This window comes from Fukomys damarensis, unplaced genomic scaffold, assembly GCF_012274545.1.
Source record: "Fukomys damarensis isolate Sample0158 unplaced genomic scaffold, DMR_v1.0_HiC HiC_scaffold_23, whole genome shotgun sequence".
NCBI classification, from domain to species: Eukaryota; Metazoa; Chordata; class Mammalia; order Rodentia; family Bathyergidae; genus Fukomys; species Fukomys damarensis.
The window spans coordinates 48,900,627-48,922,879 of NW_022900935.1; the positions used below are offsets into that span (position 1 = coordinate 48,900,627).

General features: G+C 40.7%; 1 protein-coding gene across 2 annotated transcripts in view; it reads right to left on the reverse strand.

Annotated features, from left to right (window-relative positions):
* The window catches only part of Marchf10 (membrane associated ring-CH-type finger 10), a 90,260-nt gene that overhangs the window by 62,013 nt on the left and 5,994 nt on the right, over positions 1-22,253 (reverse strand). For both annotated transcript variants that reach the window (XM_019209485.2, XM_010637503.1), the window contains exon 3: positions 13,137-13,250. In XM_019209485.2, the coding sequence (XP_019065030.1) occupies positions 13,137-13,250 (114 nt within the window). The remainder of the gene's footprint in view (positions 1-13,136; positions 13,251-22,253) is intronic.

Sequence of the window (22,253 nt, forward strand, 5' to 3'; positions counted from 1 at the left end):
TCATGAAATTTTTTTCACAAATTTGCTTTTGTTCCTAAATTTTTTCCAGAGATATTGTACCAACTCACAGTATGTATGTATGAATAAATATATAATATGTCTATAGAAGGCCAGTTTGTACATAATATTTCGATTATCTTCTTTAAAAGTTCTTTGCTGTTTTGAGAGAAGATTGTAGTTTTAATTTATAACTTGTATGTGATTTTAATTTATACAGGTTCATTTACTTATCTAGTTTATTTAAAATTTATATCCTGCCTATTCCTAAAAAAGGTCTGAGATGACTTGGAAGGTTTAACTCAAAATAGCTTTTATAATGGGACAAGAGGCCAGGGATTTAGCTCAGTGGTGCTGCCACCTGCCTTGCAAGCACAAGATCCAGAGATCAATCCCCAGCACCCCCCCAACAAAGTAAAATGGAACAAGAACAAATTGTTGGTAAAAACACACAAGACAGTGATTCCTTCAGAGTGGGGCAGTGACAGGTATTGACTGGGAAAGGGCATGAGGGGAACTTCACAGGTGGTGGAAACATGAAAGGCATTTAAGTTCTATCTATCTACCTATCTATCTGATATATATCATAAAACCTTGGATTGCAAGTAACTTGTTCTGCAAGTGTTCTGAAAGATGACCAAACATTTCTAATACATTTTAACTTACTATACTAGCCATGTCTTACAATACAAGTAGTATGGGATGTTAAATGTCACATGATCATAACTGAGCCAATGGTGGTTCTCTCCTCCCTCTCTCTCTCTCTCCCTCTCTGTCTGTCTTGCTCTCTCAATATGGGATTGTGAGTGATTATCTCCCAATAGCAAGAGGATATAGAGATCTCATCTGCAGAGGACGAGGAATAGAAAAGGCGGAGGAATCCCTCACTTCACATGAGATTAGGAAGATGTGTAAAATGTAAAAACCATGCAACATTTTAAAGAAAAGCACCACCAGAATAAGGCGGTAGCAGTGTGAGTAATGAATCTGTTCAACAACAATTCAATATCACATTTCTGAGAAATCCTCAAAAAATCCAGTAAAAGTGTCACTGGATAGGTTCCTCATTAAAGCTGCATGAAAAGAAAAAGATTCCTTTGAGCCAATAGATAGCAGTGATTTCATTAGTGGTAGTGAAAGTCATTCTACACAATAACCCTCCTTTCTTTGTCCCCCTCAGAGACACGATGGATTTCAAAAGTAAAAGCAGGCTAATGTTTCTTCATATTTTTTGTTTTCTTTATTATTTTGGATTATATTACAGTATTGTAATCATTTTTATATGAATATTTTGGGGATGTGGAATGAATCATCTGCGTTTCCATTATTTCTTATGGGGAAATTTGCTTTGATGTACAAGTACTTTGGATCATAAGCATGTTTCTGGAACAAATTATGCTTGCAAATCAAGGTTTGTCAGAACTCATCAAATATTAAATTTTTGCACAACACATTGCAAACAATGTTTAAAAACTGAAAAACTAAAAAACTGGAAAAAATGAACAATCAAAACCCATATGCTATAGTCAAGTCAAATTAATGATGTATTCACTGAAGTATTCAGATGTGTAGAGTAGGGATGTCTGCAGCTTACTGTGAAAGGCACCAAGACACAAGAGAGAGATTGACAGAGGGACATGCAATAAAGAAAATTCAGCAAAATGTCAACAATTATGGAAACTATCTGGAAAGTATGTGGAGAGTCGTAAAATTCTTTCAACTTTTCTGTATGTTTGGAGGTAAGGTAGTAAAATGTTGGGAGAAAATGGAGCAGAAATACAGATTTATAAATATTAGGGCTGAAGGTAAGCTAGATACTTTTTGGAAATGTGCTTAGTTTTTCTTGTATAGTCTATACAAGAAATGTATTTCATTAGGTCAAAACTAATTTCCCTTCATGGCAACATGTGGTAACAAGAAGCAATCAATGATCAATACAAGACAGTATAAAGTTAAGTCTGATGCTCACATAGCATGTGTAAAACTCTGGGTGTGTTCCCCAGCACCACACACACACACACACACAAGCTTGCACCTCTCCAAGGTAAATGTTGGATGATGTGTCTTATTGTACACTTGATACTTTTGGGAACCATCCAGGGAAAAGGCAATGTAACTACTTACATTAGTGATGAGGAAAACTAAGACCTTATCCTCACAGATTTTAAATCTAGGGGTGCAGACATATTAGTTAATCAAATAATTTATTAAATAAGCATAAAATTAAAGAGTCATAAACTTTAAAAAAGTACTCTTAAAACAAGAACATTGGAAAAGGGGTCCTAAGCTAGTACAGGAAAGAGCATTCAAGGAAAATCTCCTGAGAGAGCAGCTTTAGCTGAGATTGGAGGCAGGTGGCTGCTGCAAGAAGAGGGAACAAACAGCACGTGCAAAGGAAATAGCAGGCATAAGAGGACACAAAGCCAGTGTTAACTAGGCACATAGCACAGTACAAAGCACTGAAATCCACAAGGCCTTGCTGGCTATTTGGCTCTTCATTCTAAAAACCTCAGAAGGCAAAGAAGAGGCAAATACAATGGACTGAATTCCACTTGTCAATATCATACCACCTGTAGAATGGAACATGGTGTCTGGGGACAGGAAGGAAAGTGTGAAGAGGGATTAGGAATCCACCACAGCAACTTAGCTAGGTGGTGACAGAGAAGACAATTCATTAAAAAGATATTAGGGAAATCAAATTGGTAGGACTTGGTGATTAATTAAATATTGAAGGGGTGGCAAGAAAACGTCACATTTTGATGATACTGCACAGAAATAAGAATGAAGCAGTAAGTTGGAAACTTCAGCACTGGGCCTGTTGAGTTTGAGGTGTCTTTATAAATAGTTGGATATTAGATCTTGAGATCAAAAATGTGTTTGGGGTTGAAAATGCAGACTTGAGAGTCACTGGCATTTAACATCTTGATTTTGCCAGTTAAAATGTTCATGAGCTAATAATAGGGCAAGACTTCTTGGTGGTGAAACATGAACTTGGACAGAAAAAAAACTATATCTTTATAAAATTCCATTAACCTCTACTTGAAATGTAAGCATATCTCTCATCTATGAATGTAGGCAACAAAGCACAGTAGTAGGACCTGTGATTTTGTCACCAATGGAAATCACAGATATTTTCACATCTCATTAAATTTGTTGTGGATAACTCAAAATACCTTTTACGCCCATCACTTGTTATTTAATGTGTTAATAAGGAAGCACGTATATTACTGAATCACAAATTTCTAAAAATATTTTGATGACTACTTCAAAAAAACCGGTTTCCTTTGAAAGCCTATGCATCTTATTTTATGCCTTTGAAAATATTATTCTGAGAAGGCAATCTAGAGAACTCACTATGAGGTTTAGGGCACAAAATCAGGCTAAGGCCCCAAGGTATAGAGAGGAGAGAGCCAAGCCCCAAAGAATTCTAGGATTTAGAGGTGGAAGAAGGTAAGTGGAGAAGGAGAAATCACTTCCAGAGACAAGGGAGGAAGTCAGGGGGAGAATGGCTTTACAGGGATGCTCAGGGAAGCAGTGTGTTGAGGGGAAGGCAGTGGCCAGGAGCATCAAACGCTGCCGTGAGGTCCAGCACGGCGAGGATAGAAAGAGATCTGCTGAATTCAGAGATGTAGAAGTCACTTGACGAAGAGTCATTTCTGTGGAATGATGAGCATGGAAGCCAGATTGGAGTGGGTGGAGAAGTGAGTAGGAGGTGGGGAAATGGAATCACGCAGTGTAAATAATTCTTTTGGGAACGTTGGCTGTAAAGGAGAATAAGTGTAGGGGAATGTGGGATAAGGGAGGCTGTTCTGTTCTTTCTTTTTGGTGAAGGCCTAGGATCATGATCAAGGGCTGGCTGGGAAAGCTCTGGGGCAGAGCTGTAGATATATGCAGGGAAGGGATGGACTAAAAGTCCCGACAGGGTAAAGGGTGGATCCTACGTACAGGTGGAGAGGTTGGTAATGGGTGGGAATATAGTGTGAGGTGGAAGGGAAGATGTCGTAAAGACTAGGGGAAAGGAAGTTGTGAGGGAGAAGAAAGAGTTGAGCAGAAAAAATGGGCAGCTTTTAGGAAGGCCAGGATGTTGGTGACTGTGGCTTTTCCCCCACTTTTCAAAGGGAGGCAGTTTTTCTTTAAGCAGGAGCCCGTGGCCCCCAGACTATAGATGGGCAGGGTTTTATAACAGGTGTGAAAAAAAAAAGACAAGGGAATTACTAAGAGGGTCAAACATAGAACCTAGGCTGCTTAAGAAGGATGCATCAGTGCAGAAAGGGTGATCACAGGGCAAAGGAAGAGTAATCAATGGACCAGAGGTTTCCAAGAGATGGAAAAAATGTCCCAGAAGTGACTGAGCAGCAGACTGGAAAGCCCAGAGAGTGGTAATGATCTTGATTTGAAGATGGAATCTTTTGAGGGTGACAATGAGGTTCACGCCGGCCCTTTGCGGCAGGAATGCAGAATGGAAGGGAGGACGGCACTTGAGGTGTATTGGAAATAAGAAGCCAGGGTGTTGCCAGGTTGTCCAGGGAGATGCTGAAGTCACCAAAGACTGTGGCAGGAGGTCAGGAAATGAGGTGGACAGGGACTAAATTGGCTGTCGGATCCTTCACTGGAAAGGGAGAGAGGTCAGGAGACTAATAGGGGAGAAGGGAGAAGGTGGTGGAATAACGCAATCCAAAAGAGCAAGGGGCTGGGAGCAGTACTGGGGATCAAGGACATTTTCCTGCTTCCTGGTTCTGAAGATGGTGGGTTGGGTTGGTATATGGACAGATAAATTTACGCCAATCCTCTTGCCTCAGCCTCCTAAGTGCTGGGATTACAGGCCTGAACCACCATGCCTGGCTAGAGACAGCCTTCTCAAAGGCATACAAAGTGGGAAGCTCTGGAAAGAGGCCTCATGTACATTTCCTGTAAGGCAAGGAGCCTGACTCACTATTTCCCAAGAGAACCTTAATTTAGGCTCTTCCTTCCACTTGTAAAGTCCTCCCCTACCTCCATTTTCAAATCTTGCCCATGACTTAGGATCCAGTTTAAAATTATATACACTATGAAACTTTCCCTTGGCTTTTTTATTAGACTCATCAGATTTACTTTTTTATTCATTACCACATCCACAAAGAACCTAATAATATCTTGAACACAAGTGATTTATTTTATTATCATTTTTTAATTTTATTTTTAATAGACAAATAATTGTATTATCATTTCAGTGAACAAAACATAAAAAACAAAATTAAAGACTGTTTTCTAACACATATTCAATGTAAGTATGCATCTGAATGTTATTATCTTGTAATTGAAAAAATTTTAAATGTAAGTATCTGAGTTTTAATTGATTTTTAACATGATTTTTGGTTTTATAAATTGAAATCATTTTTAAAAGTAGGTAATTTTAATAAAAATGTAGTAAAGTGAAATACACAGCATTACAAAGAAAAAAAAGACATTATAATTTCTTCTCATGCAATTTCTGAGCTACTAAATCCAACTAACATGAGGGAACCGGACACCGATTTTTTTTCTTGGTACTGGGGATCGAAGGACACCAATTCTTGACACCAACAATCTCACTGAGCTGGGAAAACAACTGGTGCTTTTATCAACCTAGCCACATGGCAGAATCACCCTGGTGAAAGAACTAAACTGCTTTCTTATCTGTTAAAAGAGGCAGGACAACTTTCAGAAAATGGTTGCAATTTAAACTGACAGTTGCCCCTTTTTAATGTCACGCCCTATTTTAAAATCACCTATGAGAGCTCAGAGTGCAGGAAAGAAGGACAAACGAAGCACCGCTGGCCTTCCTGGAGACACAGGTATCACCTGCTTGCTCCATTAATGCTGCAGAAGACCTCCAGCATCAAGGTTTGCCAGCAGAGGGGCCAGTACAACAGTTTCCAACGAATGACTCCATACCCTACTTACAAGAGAAATACCCAGTTTGGTGTGTTGGTGATCTGGCAGAACATTCAGCCACAACCAGACCACCGCAGTGGTAAAATATAAGTCAATCCTGTGTCACCTCTGGGCCGTTTCCTCTGCTGGGAGCTGGAGTCTCCCTTTGTGTGAAGAAAGGAAATGGCCCGGTGCTTTAAGGACACCATTAGTCCCTTTGCAGGGTGCTATGCCATGATAAGAGGGCTCTTTTAAACTAGTTACTCTGCTCATCACTGCTTCAGGGGTTGGTGGATCATAACTGACTAATCTTCAAGTCCAAACTGGCTATTGCAGGGTAGCAGCCTCACCAAACTATTCTTTTTCCATTAATTTCAAGCCAGGTTACAGAGCAGTCTCCATTTGAAGTAACATGATCCTCTGTCTTCTCTTGCTCAGGGGGAGGATCCCTGTTCTGGCTGTTATGTCTATAAGGTTATGACTTTTAGTATACACACATTCCTAATATGTTAGACATCAAACATGCGTTGAGCTCTTATTACGTCCTAGGCATCGGAAATACAATAAACACTGCCTGCCTACGCTTGACTAGCTCCCAGCCTAAGGAGCAGGCAGACGGCAGCAAGTATTCCTTTGTGAACTTGAGCCCTAAGGTTGTCTTGAGAATACAACAGGGGTAAGAGCAATCCCTGGATCTCTGGGAGAGGCCTGAGAAACTCCTCTCAGAGTGGGTGCCCTCAGAGTCAAGGGTTCACAATCGTGGTCAGATGAACAAGGGAGGCCTGCAGGGGTCAGGTCAACAAGGGCCTTGAGTATTTTCCTAAGGTATTTGAACTTGATACCGAAAAACAATGGGAAACTAGTGAAGGCTTTTGAATAAGGGATGGCATGATCCAATTTTCTTCCAGAAGGGTCACTCTTACGGCAGCCTGGAAGACTGCCTGGAAAGGGTGAGGAAGGATGAGGCAAACCGAGAATTCCTACAATAATCCAGACAAAAAGACAAATGATGGTAGGGAGACTCAAGACAGGTGATAAGGCAGGCTTTGTGTCTGAGGAGCAGGAGGAAGAGATGGAGGAGTCCAAGACAACTTCTGGAATTCTGGCTTGGGCAGAAGTAAAAAATTCAGCAAGAGGAACAAATTTGAGGGGAGATGATATATTCAGCATCTTGAATCCAAGGGGCTTGCAAGACACTCCGTGGCAAACAGATCAAAAACTAAAATGGAAAACAAGCTCACAGGAAAATTCCCACAGATCCACACTTGTCAGAATGTGGGCTGCACATTCCCTCTCCATGACGTACACGTCGGCTCCAGATGCCAAGTGCGCAGCAGCCTTATTACTCAGGTGCACCTTGAGGGCGCGGGAGCTGCGGAAGAGTCAAGAGGGCGGCTGTGACAAACACCACGCCAGGTGTTAGAAATGACTCACAGCCTCCCAGGGTGGGGCTCTGTCGCAGTTAGAACCAGTGTGTGTGTGTGTGTGTGTGTGTGTGTGTGTGTGACCTCCCTCATCAGCACACAGGCCTGGGACCAGGAGCGAGAGATGCTGGGCCCCCAAGGAACTCAACAGTGGATGAGCAGAGTTAGAGAAAATTAAAGTATGACTCATGCAATGCATCTGAAATGTCCCAAGATATGGCTGCTTTCACGACACTGTTCAGGTGTCAGTGGGTTGACACTGACAGATTAATGGGAGAACAACTTCGCAAGAACCCTTTGAAAGAAGAGACGCTGACAGCGTCACAGGAAGGATGGGACGAATAACCATGTAAGGAAAAGAGTCATTCTAATGCACCCAGGTTGAAGAGAAACAAAAAATGCAAATGGAGCCAGCCTTCTGGGATAGCTCAATCATCAGAGAGCCAACATTTGCAAGGCATGCAAAGCACTGTACTGTGAATTCTGCAGGCCCACTTCTGGGAAACCAAATTCTTTCCTGGCTCATGGGGTCTTGTTTTGTTTTGTGTTTTGGACCTGAACACTATCTAGAGAAGCACTGCCCCACACAACTATTAGCGATACCAGAAATGCTCTATATCTGTGTGGCCCGATATGGTGGCCACCAACCACACACGACTACTGAAAGTGTGGAGTTTGGCTACTGAAGCTCAGAAACCAAATTTTAAAATTACTTTTAATTAATTTAAATGTAATGTCAATTAACCACGTGTAGCTTGTGACCACCATTTTATATTGGACAGCACCGTTCTAGACATTTTCTGCCCTTAGGAAGGAATGGACATTCTGATTTTTTAAAGCTACTTCAGATTACTTAAAGATGCCTTGATTTTTAATCTCCCAAGTTGGAGTGGATTCTCACAGCCAAAACAATAAAAATACTTATGTTGGGTAATGGCCTTCCTCCTAAGGTTACCTAGCTTTCTGGTGACCTCACCAATGTAAACATCATATTGAATAGAGCCTGAAGCACAACCAGCTGCTTTTTGCTATCAGGTTAACTGCCTACATCCCTTTCCAATGTAACCTGGGTCCTTGCGACCTGCAATCTAAATATTTAATTGCTCTGTGGCTGAGGTGAAAGGATAATAACCCTATCTCTATCAGCAGAATAAATGGTGCTCTTGGAAAGATGAGAGCTGATCTCAGCCTTCCTTTCCAATGAAGGAATTGCAGGGACAATGTGTCCTTGGTTCTTCAAGTTGGTGCACTTGGAGCTGCATTCCTTCCAGCAAGGAAACAGGATCTTGGAAGATGAGAGGAGCTCATGTTGTGTTTCTTCATACAAGCTTGCTGGCCCCCACACACTGGGATAATCAGTTTCATCATATTCTAAGGAAAAATCAGGGCTCCTCTACTCCTTCTTTACTAAAATTTGAGAGGATATAATATCCTGGTGCCCCTGTCAATCATAGCAGGTTCCTTCAAGCTAGCAGTTGTTCTAGGGAGACCTGGGAAGGAAGGAAGGAACGAAGGAACGAAGGAAGGAAGGAAGGAAGGAAGGAAGGAAGGAAGGAAGGAAGGAAGGAAGGAAGGGTGCTAGTCTTCTCCTTATAGACAGAGTTTACTAAATTATCCAAGTTCTAGTTGGATATATAGAGCTGTTTATTTCCCTGCTAAATTCTAACCTGATTAAACGGCTCACAAGGTTGTGACACTGAGAACGATCTAGAATTAAGTTGCTACATTAAATTGGCTTTTGGAAATGTGACCTGGGATGGGGGCAGAGACAAAAGAAGATATTATAAACCCCAGAACTTACTTTTCCACAAATACTAGTTGGAGAACAACTTTCACGTAGAGCTGGACACCGGCACAGTTTGCATGTAATCTAGTAATAGTGTATCACTCAGGAATCTCCCTTATGCTCACAACAATTTCACAAGATGAGCATAGTAACAAGTATCCCCTGGCTTGGAAATTGACAGATAAAGTAGTTTGCCTATAATGAGGGGCAGAGCTGGCTTTGATTAATGTCTTCTATTATGCCAACCCACAAACTTGAATGCATGTAGAAGGTACCATTTTAAAGAATATCTTGACATGAACTTGATGATAGGGATACTTCATCTTGGTTTTACAATAAACTCAGTCAACCTCTATGTACCCAGCAGTTAGGCCCACTCATCATAGCAAGAAGACTACCATGTTGGGGCAGCACCAGGTTAACTGTATTTGGGGTCCTGCCCTCTTCTAGGCAGGTGTCTGGAAATGAAAGCTTGTCTTGGAAATGATAAATGACTTACTTGTTCCAGGCTCATCAGAATTGTGACAATTTGAGGTTGGGTTAAGAAATTAACAAGTGGTGAAAATTGCAATACAAGTGTCAAAATTTGGTCATGGCCTGTTTCACAAAGTGACAGAACACTGGAAAAATTTCCATAGTTTAAGAAATTCAGTTTTATTCTAGCCACTCCATCAGAAAATGAACCTGTCTTCACAAGACACAGGCAAAAACTGCTGCTTAGAGTTCTCAGCCATAGCAATCTCTGGACTGCAATTACTCAGAGAACTTTCACCCAGGGTTTTGGTTGGCTTAACACCATCTTACTGAACTGTATCTTTCCCCTGCCACTTTCTGACTGACCAAGGATGTTTCACAACTCAAGTGCCCAATGTGACATTCAATACATTGAATTTTGGAAATTGAATCTGTCTGGCCTGGTTCTCCTTTGGGAGATACTAGATTTCTTATTTCTTATTTCTCATTTTATAGACTCTGGGAGACTAAGTTCAGGACCTGGCTGGCATTGTGTACCCCGCAGAAAGAGATTTATTTAATATATTGTGCATTCCCTCAGGATTTGAGACACAGCAGGGTATGCCCAGTGTTGGAAGATTTAAGAACAAGATTTCTGTAAAAATTTGGATAAAGGTCCAAAATTGTGAGGGGAATCACCAAACCAACTCATGATGCTAGGGACTGAAGTTGAGGTATTTTTGTTGTTTGTTTGTTTGTTTTTGGTTGGGAGGGTCTGGTTTAAACATCATATGGAATCTCTTACTTTATTTCTACAAAGCAAAAGCCAGAAGGTTGTACCAGGTGGGGTGGGCATTGTGATGGCTGTTGGGGCTGATGCTTTCAATGACACCTCTCTCAACCTGCCCTCCTGCTTTGTGTCCAGAGGCAAATCCTCCAGTATCCCCAGAGAATATCTATAATGCTAAGAGCAAAAAGAGGTAAATTTCACTGTGGGTAATTCTGATTTTGTTGCTCTTCTTGGTTAGAAGATGAGGCCTTAAAGGCACTTGTATAATTAAGGCCCTACCCCTTAGTATATTATCATTTGGAAAGAATTGAGAATATGCAAGCAATAGTTCATGTTCTCTGCCACACTAAGGTACAATTGCACAGTGCAAACATGAAAACTGTCATCATACTTTAGACAGAAATTTTCAGTTATATGCAGTTTTTGTCATTGTTTTGTGTTAGGTGTAAATGAATAATAAACTTGTTAGAAAACCAGATATAAGTAACTTATGATTATAGAAGCTATTTCACATACTTTTGTGGTTTTTGTTTTTTGTTTTGGGGTTTTGTTTTTTTGGTACCAAGGATTGAACTCGGTTCACATATTTTTATATGTACAATCACGTCCTTGTTTGAAAGTGGTCTGAGTGCTTTCACAGATTGAAAGTATGTAATTTTTATGGCAGGAAGGAGAAAACTATACGATTCTGATACCAGTTTGTCCCTCCAAACTGGTGCAAGTCCTGTGTATCAGTCAGCTTTCCCATCACTGAGACCCAATACCCAACACCTACAACTTTAAAGGAAGAAAGGTTTCATTTAGCTCGCAGTTTGGGAGAATCCAGTCCGTAGTAAGCTGGCTCAAAGGTAGGAAAAATCATGGCAGAAAGGCGTGGCAGAGCAAAGCTGCTTAGTTCATGGGAGCTGAGAGCAAAGCAGGGAACAGTGCCAGAGAATGGGAGAGGGACCACATCCAGTACCCAAGGCCACGTTCTGTGACCACCCAGACACACCCGGGGGATGCTTTACTAAGCTGTGAGGTATTTCTTAATGCAAAGAAGTTGACATATGAGAATTAATGTTCAGTTATATCCTGAACATCCTAAAGGCATGCATGTAGCCATACAAAATGGCCACATCTATGCATGTGAACCTTGGCATGAAAACAGAAGTAATTCCAACATAGGAGGATTGATACATCCTACTGTTTGACTTAAGTTACATTTTATCTGTTCTTGATTTTATTTCTAAGTGTAAAAATGTAAGAATTTATCTTAGTGCTAGAAATGTGTTGTTCTAGCCAAACCAGATTTAATTTTTGGATTAATCTTACTCCCTAGGTTTAATCATCAACATAGGAGGATTGATACATCCTACTGTTTGACTTGTTACATTTTATCTGTTTTTGATTTTATTTCTAAGTGTAAAAATGTAAGAATTTATCTTAGTGCTAAAAATGTGTTGTTCTAGCCAAACCAGATTTAATTTTTGGATTAATCTTACTCCCTAGGTTTAATCAGTAGCAGACACTATATTTAGTCCTTGACTAACAGGAAAAGATCCAGGAAACACATTCTTCCTGGAACTGCCAATATTGTGAAATGGTCTCTTTCACCTTCAGACTCTAGGTGGGATGTTTTATTGTGTGATTTTTATATCCCTTAGCAAAGAGTACATCTCTCCTAGGGATACATCTACATCCATAAACATCAGTCTCTGATGTTTTAAAGGTGTCCTTTGAACATTAAATAACTGCAGTGCGAACATACTAGATTAAAGAAGAAATCTCAACAAGAACTTGATTGATACTTAGTACCCGAGATCTATCTCAGGGATCCATGCCACTAGTAGGAAAGAGAGTCCCTCCTCTGGAGTCTATTTCAGGCATAAAATATTAAATAAGAATTCATAAAAGGCATATTACTCATCTTAAATCATTTCACCATGCTAACAACCAGGCTTGACTGCAGTTTGTGGTATTTAGCTCTTACATAGGATAAGTCAAATTCTTAAATAAGATGTTAAGCATGAAATATGACTGGATAATTCAGCAGTGCAGAGCACCTTCTCTGTGATCGGTCTAGCTGGAATGGAATCACTACATACTGGCTGTGAGATCTTAAGGTAAAGTTTCTTAACTTCTTAAGGCCCAGTTTTTCTCATCTGTTTTATACATATATACACATACATACATACATATATATGTGTATATATATATATGTAACTAAGTATATATGCAATACATTTATAAGAATTAAATTCCAATATGTATAAAGTACTTAGTACTTGGAATACTGTAAGCACTCAAACAGCACTGGTAATTACTACGGCTGCTATTATTATTAGCATTCTATTGCTCTTCTTTATTATCATCCTAGATAAAAAATGTGAACAGCTGCCAGTTATTACATGATATAGTTATCATTGTGTTTTACTTTTTCCTTTTATTTGAAGTAAAAACTTGACCTAATAATGCAATGGGTTAGATCATGAACTATAAATATGGTACCGCGCTGGGCAAGGTGTATCAAAGTGCTCCGGAATTTCTGATCTGGATGGTATCCCACGGAACATTTGTGTGAGGCCATTTATCCACAGGAAAGAAGATGAAGCTGAAGTGGGAAGGCTCACCTTCTCCTGCTTCTCCCTGCCTTCACCTTTTGGATTCTGTGACACCTCCTTTCTGAGTTACTCTTTTTCTAAATCGGGCCTCTGCCTTTCTCTCTCTCTCTCTTCCTCTCCTCCTCTCTCTTCCTCCCTCCCTGCCCGTCTCTCTGCAGTAGGAGACTATCTGCCAGAATGATTCTCCATACCTGTTTTGAAGATGCCTTGCTTGAAAACAGGGATCTCTCAGAACCTGTCTCTTGGCCACAAAACTGATCTCGTTTCTTCTCGTCTCTTCTATTTTCCTGTCGTCTCAAACAAGCCTAGAGAAAAAAAAAATAATAATCTTTGTTTTTGTTCTATGACTAGCTTTGGTAATTAGGCTTAATTCTCAATTGTGTGCAGGATGAAATAAACGACCACCATTTCCAAGTATTCATAAACTATCAGTTACCAATTATAAAGGCCAAGTATCGTTCTTGCTTCCCTTGGCTCAAATGCCAGGTCCAAAAACATCCGTCATTTCCTTAACAGAGTCAAACAATAAATGCACTGAGAGTCATTTTGTCAAGAATTTATACAATAGTTACTTTCCCAAGGAAGGTTATACCTAACACACCATGCTGACTTTTTCCAGTCTTTTTCACTTCATAGCTCCTTTTCATATCACTCTAACTCTACCCCCTGGTACCTCCTCAGTACAGAAGAATTCTGCAGGCCATTTCCTCTGCTTGGAATAACCTTCATGTGATGTTCATTTGGTCAGTCCTGCTAAGCAGGTGACATCTCTTTAGTTTCCCCTGCCTTAGTATTCTTCTTTAGGTTGAATGAATTGCTGAAGAAGCAATATATAGTAATCACCAACACCCGCTGTTTAGTTTTCAGTTACCTGTGGTCAATGTTGACCTACAAATGTTAAATGGAAGACTCCAGCAAGAAGAAATTCATAAGTTTTAAACTTCGCCAGCATTCTGAGACGCATGATAAAATCTGACTTTGTCTTGCTCTGTCCGGCCCTTGGTCTGGCACACACCCAGCTGTATGTGTGTGTTATCTGCCCATCGGTGAGTCAGTTGCTGCCTCGGATCAGAGCCACTGTGACAGTATGACAGACTTGTGTTTAAGTAACCCTTCGTTTACTTAATAATGGCCCCAAAGTGCATGAGCAGTGATGTTGGTAATTTTATTAAAGGGTATTGTTACAATTTTTCTCTTTTATTTGTTGTTCCTCTTTTATTGTGCCTAATTCATTATTTATTTATATACATATCCAACTTGTCATAGGTATGTATGTACTGGAAAAAACAGAATACTGAAGAAATAGGTTGTATTCACAGTACTGTTTGCCATTCCCACTCCCTATGAATAAATTGGAACTACCGTATATTAACAAGCCTAGTATACATATCCGGAATTATACATTTTTTTTTCTATTGTACTGTAGTTGTTTGGATTTGTTTTTCAACTTGTTCCTCCCAGTGGTCATGAGAACTCAAAAATAAGAACCACCTCATATTTTAAAAATTCTCTTTAATCTGGCACTTAATGTTATTTGAATTGCATTTTTGCTTTGGACAAAAATATCAATCTCTAAAAGCAAAACAACAAAAATAAAACTAACCAACAAAAGTAATTTCCCTATTTTTCTTAGCAAGATTAAATTAAAATCTGGTACCAATATTTCTCCTCCAGTAGTACTAGGACTGAACAAACCCAAGGGAATTATGTGCTACCAGGATTTCAACTGATTTCATATTTATTTATTTACTCATTTTGGAGGTGCCGGGGGTTGAACTCAGGCCCTTGCACTTGTGAGGCAGGCAGTGGAACCACTGAGCCAAATCCCTGGCCTCTCAACTGATTTTAAATACTCCCCAACTAATAAAACTTATTGGAGCGTTTCTTTTTCTTTTTGCGGGGGCAGGGCATGGATACCAGGGATCACACAGGACCTTGCACTTGCAATGCAGACACGTTGCCACTGAGCTAAATCCCTGGTCCCTCATTTCTTTGTCTTTTTGAGACATGGTCTTGTTATGTAGCCCATGCGGTCTTGGAACTCATGGCGATCCTCCCGCCTCAGTCTCCCAAGTACTGGGATTACAAATGTGCATCCCCATGCCTGACTTTGGAGCATTTCTATACTTGTAGATTCAGTGACCTAATTCACCTTTGCCTTTCCAGAGCTAAATTATCTACTGTCATAGTAAAGAAATTTGGTGTAAAGACCAACAATATTGTTACTAGAGTAGACATGCCATCTCCCCACTTCCTGGCTAGGTTGAGAAGGAAAGACTTCAGTATTTTTTCCCTTCTGTTAGAAAAAGCATTTCCCTCTGTGATGATATAGGACTTACCAGAATTTCATGCCGTGGGGAAAGCCTAGTATTATGCTACAAGGTTAAGAATACAAATAACCTGATATGAGCACAACATGTACTGGAATTGGGAATAGCTATTCACACTGTGCTGCTTCACAACTGAGTTGTGAGAAGCCCAGGCATCAGGCTTGTTTACAGCAGCTGCCTCGGTCACCTGCAGCAGGTGTAATCCTCATTCCAGGGGAAAGATGCAGTTTCACCCCTTCTTGTTTAGAAATGGGAAACATTCCAAAAGAGTTGGTTTGTGTTTTTTTTTCATGTCCCACAATTCATCTTATTTTAAAAAAAAAACTATGCTACATAGATAGTAAATCATCATAATAAATAGGGGGCAGTGTTTGTTCCCATAATGTAAACAAGAAGACTCAAAAATACTAGACAGTAACTATAATAAGTTAAACAACAAATACTAAATAAGCCAAAGCACACTGGAAAAGAGTTGGCCGAAGAGCTTAATGAAGTTCAACTAAAGCAATGTGAACCACTTTTTGTTCTGTTCCCTTCGTGATGACTTCAGATCGGAGCTCCTCTTGGGAGCCGTGTCCTAATGCGGCAGATGTCTGTGTCATCCTAACCTACTGGTATTAAAGGCAAACTCTGCTGGGCTGGAAGTGGAAGTGTGAGCAAATCCATGCAGGACCAAGGCAGATTCTGTGGGATGAACAGAATTCTTGTGGGCTGAGTGTTTTTTGAAAATTCTCTCCAAGAATGCACATGACTTAAATATTTCTTTACCAAAAGGGGAGGAGGAATAGGCTGGTTTGCAATGTTGAAAAAAAAAATTCCCCTCTGGTTCCCTCTCCTTACAGTTTTAGCCTAGTGAAAGAACAAACCAATGGCAAGGTAGGTACAGTACTTATTAATTTTTGTCTTGATACTGACACGCAATCTTTCTGTGTAAATTAAACATTAATCCCTTCAAAGTTATAGCACTACTGAGAAGGAATTCAGAGACAACACCACCAGGTTTCCAGTCCAAGAAATGGCGAGAGCTCAGCCACCTCAGCTCAGGTGGCTGGTTTTGTTTGTATTTGTGTAGATGAGAATGTTGGTTTTTTTTTTATGGTTGTTGATGATGATATTTCTATATCAAGATCCTAAAGTGACCGGGCAGAGAGGTCCAAGAAATGGCGAGAGCTCAGCCATGTTCTCCTCAGGTGGCTGGTTTTGTTTGTATTTGTGTAGATGAGAATGTTGGTTTTTTTTTTTATGGTTGTTGATGATGATATTTCTATATCAAGATCCTAAAGTGACCGGGCAGAGGAGGGTAAAATCCATGGGTCGGGAGGAGGAGTGCATTGGTAATTTGTAATCACCAGTGGTTCCTCTTTCCTTGACTCCTAAAATATTTCCAGCTAGTCCATGTGTCAGGTGTTAGATGGCTATAAAGAAGTTTCTGAGGTGCGACAAGATCATCAGAAACAATTTTGAAATTGAAGGTTTCAGGTAACTTTCTTCTTTAGGCTAAGCCAGGACTTCCTCCCTTTCTTCTCCTTCGGTGGTGCCCACCTCCCATCCCCTCTGCTGCCAGCCTGTCCCTCTGATGACAGCACACGCAATCAGGCTGCCTTCTGTGCAGAAACTTCCACTGTGGGGGCAAACTGCAGAATGTGCATATCTGCCTATGCAAGGTGGCGTGGGCTTTGTGAGTCACTGCAACTCAATCCTGTAAACACAACAAAGCCCATCTCTGCCACTTTCCAGCACTGAGACCTTCAGCAAGCTGACTAACTCCAATGATTGTCGCTTCCCTCAACTGAACAGAGAGATGTCCCCGTGCTGCAAGACTATCAGGAGGTGAGCAAGAGGTTCTGTCTGTGACACGTTAGCAGTGACTGGGCCTTTGTGAGGGCTCCATACAGGGTGCCCACCCCTCCTCCTCATCATCAACCTTTTAATTGTGTTTGTGTGTGTGCACGTGTGGGGTGGTACTGGAGATTGAACATAGGGCTCTTGAGCTGAGCTACATCCTTAGCCTTTTTCATTTTTAAAAAATTTTGAATAGGGTCTTGCTAAATTGCTAAATTGCTTAGGCTGGGCTCAAACTTGTGATTCTCTTGCCTTGGCCTTCCAGAGTTCAGGGATTACAGGCATATGCTACCACCCCCGGCTATTAATTGCTGTTTTCTTCAATCCCATTTCCTGGTTCACTTTTATTTTTAAAGTCAGCCCTTGCCAAAGCACATGACTGAGATCTTGGTCACAGAAGGAAATCTTTCCATCTGGGTCTGAGGTGCATCCTTGCTCCTGTGCCCTTTAGAGGGGGATCTGTTCCCCACGGTCCCTGCCAGCCAACTGTGAAGGATTGTCACTCAGGGTCACACTGTAAACCACTTTTCTTTGGCACAATAGCTTTCTAAGTCCACGGTTGTGCTGAGGCTTCTCTTTTATTATTAATCTGTTTCCCCTAGTCATCATCCAACCTCCTTTCTGATGACTTACAAAGCCACGTGCCACAGGAACACTTTCCCGACACAGAGTTCTGACATAAAATCACCATAAAGACTGCTCGACTTTTACAGCTCAGTCAGTAATGGTGTCTGCAAGGTCGGCATTAGTCTAAGCCTGTAGGCATTTTAAGAAGTGGGAGTTGCCACTACCCGCAGTTGGCTCTTCCAGGTTGTTCTTACGATGTACATGTGCAACCCAAGGCTAATCTTTTCTTCCAGCTTCCCAGTGAACATATATATCCAAGTTGGGGATTTTAATTATCACGGGTGGCATTATTAAAGTTCATTAGTTTTAAGAGTTTTGGAAATTGAAGGCATGAAAAAGTGTTTTTTGGGTCTGGCACTATTTGTACACCCTTAAATGAGGAATCCTTGGAAGCCCCAAGCAGACAGCTAAACTGAGAGAGAAAGCTGGAATTTCCACGGTAAGTGACTGACCATTGACTATGAAGGGTACAAGTGACTACAAAGAAACAGGTGACTCAGAGATGATCCAGGAAGGGAATCCTCTCACTGACACCTGTAGCAAGGGAAGCTTGATTACAGGTTGAGTATCTCTACCTGAAATGCTTAGGACCAGAAACGTTTTGGATTTGGATTTTTTTTTCAGATTTTGCAATATTTGCATACACTATATCTTAAGGATGGGACCTAACAGGGACATAGTCTGAAGGTGACTTTATATAATATTTTAATAATTTTGAGCATGAAGCAAATTTTTCTGCTGTGAAATTTTCTGCTTGTGGAATCATATTGGCCCCCCAAAAGTTTCAGATTTTAGAACATTTTAGATTTGGATTTTATAACTAGGGTTGTTCATCCTGAATCTTCTCCCCAACCCTCTACCTTTGCCACCTGGTAAAAGTCACCTGTCAAGTCCTTCAACAAATTTGTATAGTCATGTTTAGTTGTTTAATCAGCACTTGAAAGATGTGATATAAATAAGTGACACAAAACCAGTATGAACACATTTGATTATATAAAACTGTTCTGAAATGCCAAGTGTAATCTTTCCTTCCAGCTTTCCAGTGGACATTAATGGCTTAATTCTGACTCCAGTTACATAAATAAATACCATTTGACCAAAAAAAAAAATTACACAGCATGAACACCCTTGAAGAAATAGAGCCAAATTCAGAGATGGCATATAATTATACACTAGTTACCAGATTCAGAAATAGCATGTAATATGCCAAATTGATGTTTATTTCCTCTTGTTTTCTCAAAAGGGTCCCACCCAACCACTGAAAAGAGTAGTATCAAAATAACTCAGGGTGGCTTAATCCTCCTTTTGCTGCTAGCACCGAGACCTGTAAAAGCACTGCTAATTTGGTGCACACCAACCCTTAGCATATTTTAGGAAGGAGCAGGAATAGTTTACAAAGGAGGTTTCTAAGGGCTTCAATTTGAGCCAGTTCATTAAAGGCAAGTCAAGCACAGAAAAGAATGTGGGGCAAATGTATATTATTTGGGAGTCTTATCTAGTTTTTGGGTCTTGCACTATTTGCACGCTCTGGAATGCAGAATACTTGGTGCTCCAGGCAGACAGCTGAACTGAGAGGGAAAGCTAAGGATTTCCATGGGAGGTAACTGGCCAGTCCATGACCCAGGATATCAAAATCTATCTGACATAAAATCTACCTTAGTAAATTATCTAAATATACATCAGCCATATGTAGACCAAGTTATTGAAGGATCACTAAAGTCATGCAATTGATCCTTAAATCACTACTTTAAATCCGTTCTGGAACAAGGCAAGAGACAGGTTTAATAGTACAGTGGACTCTTGAGTTATGACTGGCCTGACGTATGAAAAACTTGGGTTAAACCAGAATTTTAGTTTTAACTTATGACCAAAGTCTTGAGCCGAATGCCAGCCACTGTGCTTTGAGATAGTGTCAGATACAGATCTAACCCTTAAAGAGTTCTGGAAGGAATATTACGACATATTTTCCTGTATGGGGTTGAGAAATTCTGGGGCAATGTCTCTCTAAGGACACTGAGAACTGCCTATATACAGGAGAGAGACTTTGCGGAGGAGCCTGGGCCTTTAATTGACTGAATTTAAATGAATTTAATTGACTGAATTTAAATAAATGAATTGAGTTTGTAAGTCAAGGGTCCACTGTATAACTAAAAGATCATTGCTGTTCCCTCTGAATATACTACTTCTCTATATACCCACTTCAAAGGTACTCACAAACATATTTGCAGGCCTTTTGATAAATGGTTTTAAGAATGCTCAACAAGGGTAGATTTAACTTTTAGGAATAGTCACAAGCCAGCTGGATCTAAGTCTGATAAATCCATTTGGTGATCAAGTTGGGTAACATTGGCTTTCATGAATGACATGGTATTTTGTTCAGCATAGAAAAGGAGATTCAGTCAGCCCTTGCCCTTAAGAAGCTGTTGTTCACTTGGAGAGGAAGTCACACAAAAGACAATTTCAATACACTCTCATAAGCTCTGTATAGGAGGCATAAAAAGGTTTCTGTGTTTTGGAGTAATGGAAATGTTCTAAAGCTTGGTGATCGTTATGGCTGAACACTTGGTAAATTTACTAAAAACCATTAATTATACCAATTGCAATAAGATAAAAATTAAAGCACAAGTTTATAAGACCTTAGGTCGACTTGGCAGAACTTGGTAACTCCTGGCATGTGGGTGAGGGGGGCGAAGGAGTCAGGGAAGGCTTAGTTCATAGAAGGGATGGCAAGGAGTGGACAGGGAATACACAACTGTGACTAGGTTGGGTTTGAGGTTCCTCTGTGATATCTAGATGGAAATATCCAATAAGCAGGTATGCACATGATTCTGACATTTTTGGGAGACCCCAGTTACAAATCATTAGAATAAAGCAGTGGTTAAAACCATAAGATCAGACAAAATGAATTATGGGAACCTTGTGAACTAGAAGAAAACTAGGCTGAGGACGGAAGCCTGAGGGAATTAGCATTTAAGGGCAGGGAGACGAAGAAGATATGAAAAGGAAAATGGAGAAAAATGAAGGAAACAGAAGGAAAGTTAGGAGGGTGTGATGTCAGAAAGCCAAAGGAGGAATGTTTCAAGTGGACAAGAAATAGCATCAAACGTAGACAAAGTTTCAAGAAACAAAGACTACGAAGGTGTCCACTGGATTTGGCTACTAACCTTAGAAGTGGTTAGGAAATAAATAAGAGGGCAAGAAGTGGAGCTAAAAATGAAGCAGACTCTTTGGGGAAAACTGGGATGAAACAGGAAGGAGTCAGGGTAGCTGCTGGATGAGGTCACACATGTCTTAGAAGGCGGTGTTCTTCGGTTTGTCTGGAGGGAGACTAAAGCAAGTTTGTAAACTGAGCCAACAAGGAGGGAAGGCCAAAGACACAGACAAGAGGCCCATGGATAGGAGAGGCTGGAGAGCAAAGGGGCCAGGCCAAGGTCTCAGCGGGGCTCTGGGAGTAGGAGGGTCACCCCATCCTCTCAGACTGGAGGGCTGGAAGGGTATATGAACTGGGACTAAGGAGGAAAGTCAAATGGGCTCTCACATACTGGCTTTGGGCTTTTGTTTAATGCATGTGTGAAACAAGGGTGGAAATATGGAAGTTAGAGGTTTGAAGAGTGAAAAGGTTTAAAATTGTGATAACAGAAAGAGGTGATGGACAAGTGTGTTGACCTGTTATTCCTTATTCTTTTCTTTCCCTCACTCCCCCTCTCCATTAATTGGCAAGATGTCTGTCCTGCTTGTATTTTCTGGGTCAGGCCATTTTGCGTTACCTCCAGGCCTAAAACCTGTCCCAAGTCACCAAAATGTCTCTCCTAAACTTCCACCAGCCTCCTTACAACTTTTTTCTGTTTTTTCTCTGTTCTTTCGAGTTCTTTTCCCACACAGAAGCCCAAGTGATCTTTTCAAAATATAAGTCAAACTGAGGTGTACCAATAATCCCACTTACTTGAGAGGTTGAGGCAGGAGGATCAAGAGTTTGAGACCAGGCCAAGCAACTTAGTGAGCTCTTGTCTCAGAATTCAAAGGGGGTGGGGGTGCTGGGAGTGTAGCTCAGTAATAAAGTGCTTGCCTAGTATATGTGAGACCCTAGGCTGAATCCCCAGTGCTGAGGAAAAAAAAATACAGCAAGTCAGATCATTCTGCTTGCCTGCTCAAAACCATCTAACAACTCCGTGGTAAGACTCAAATCTAAATGCCAACGTTTGTCCTGTGAGACCCAACATGATCTGGCCCTATGGACTTTTTCCATCTCCTCATGTTCCACACTTTCCCTTGATGAATGTCTTTCAGCTACTCTGGGCTTCTTCTGTTTCTGCCAGTGTTCCACGGTTGTTGCTGCCTCAGGGCCTGTGCGCCTGCCTTTCTTCTGCTGGGAATGCTGGTGAGCTGTTCTTCACATCCACAGACAACTCTCACTTCCTCAAAGATGCCTTCCCTGCCTATCTAAAGGAGCATCACCACCACCCTCTTGCTGGTTTTATTTTCTTCATATATTTATAGTAACGATGTTAG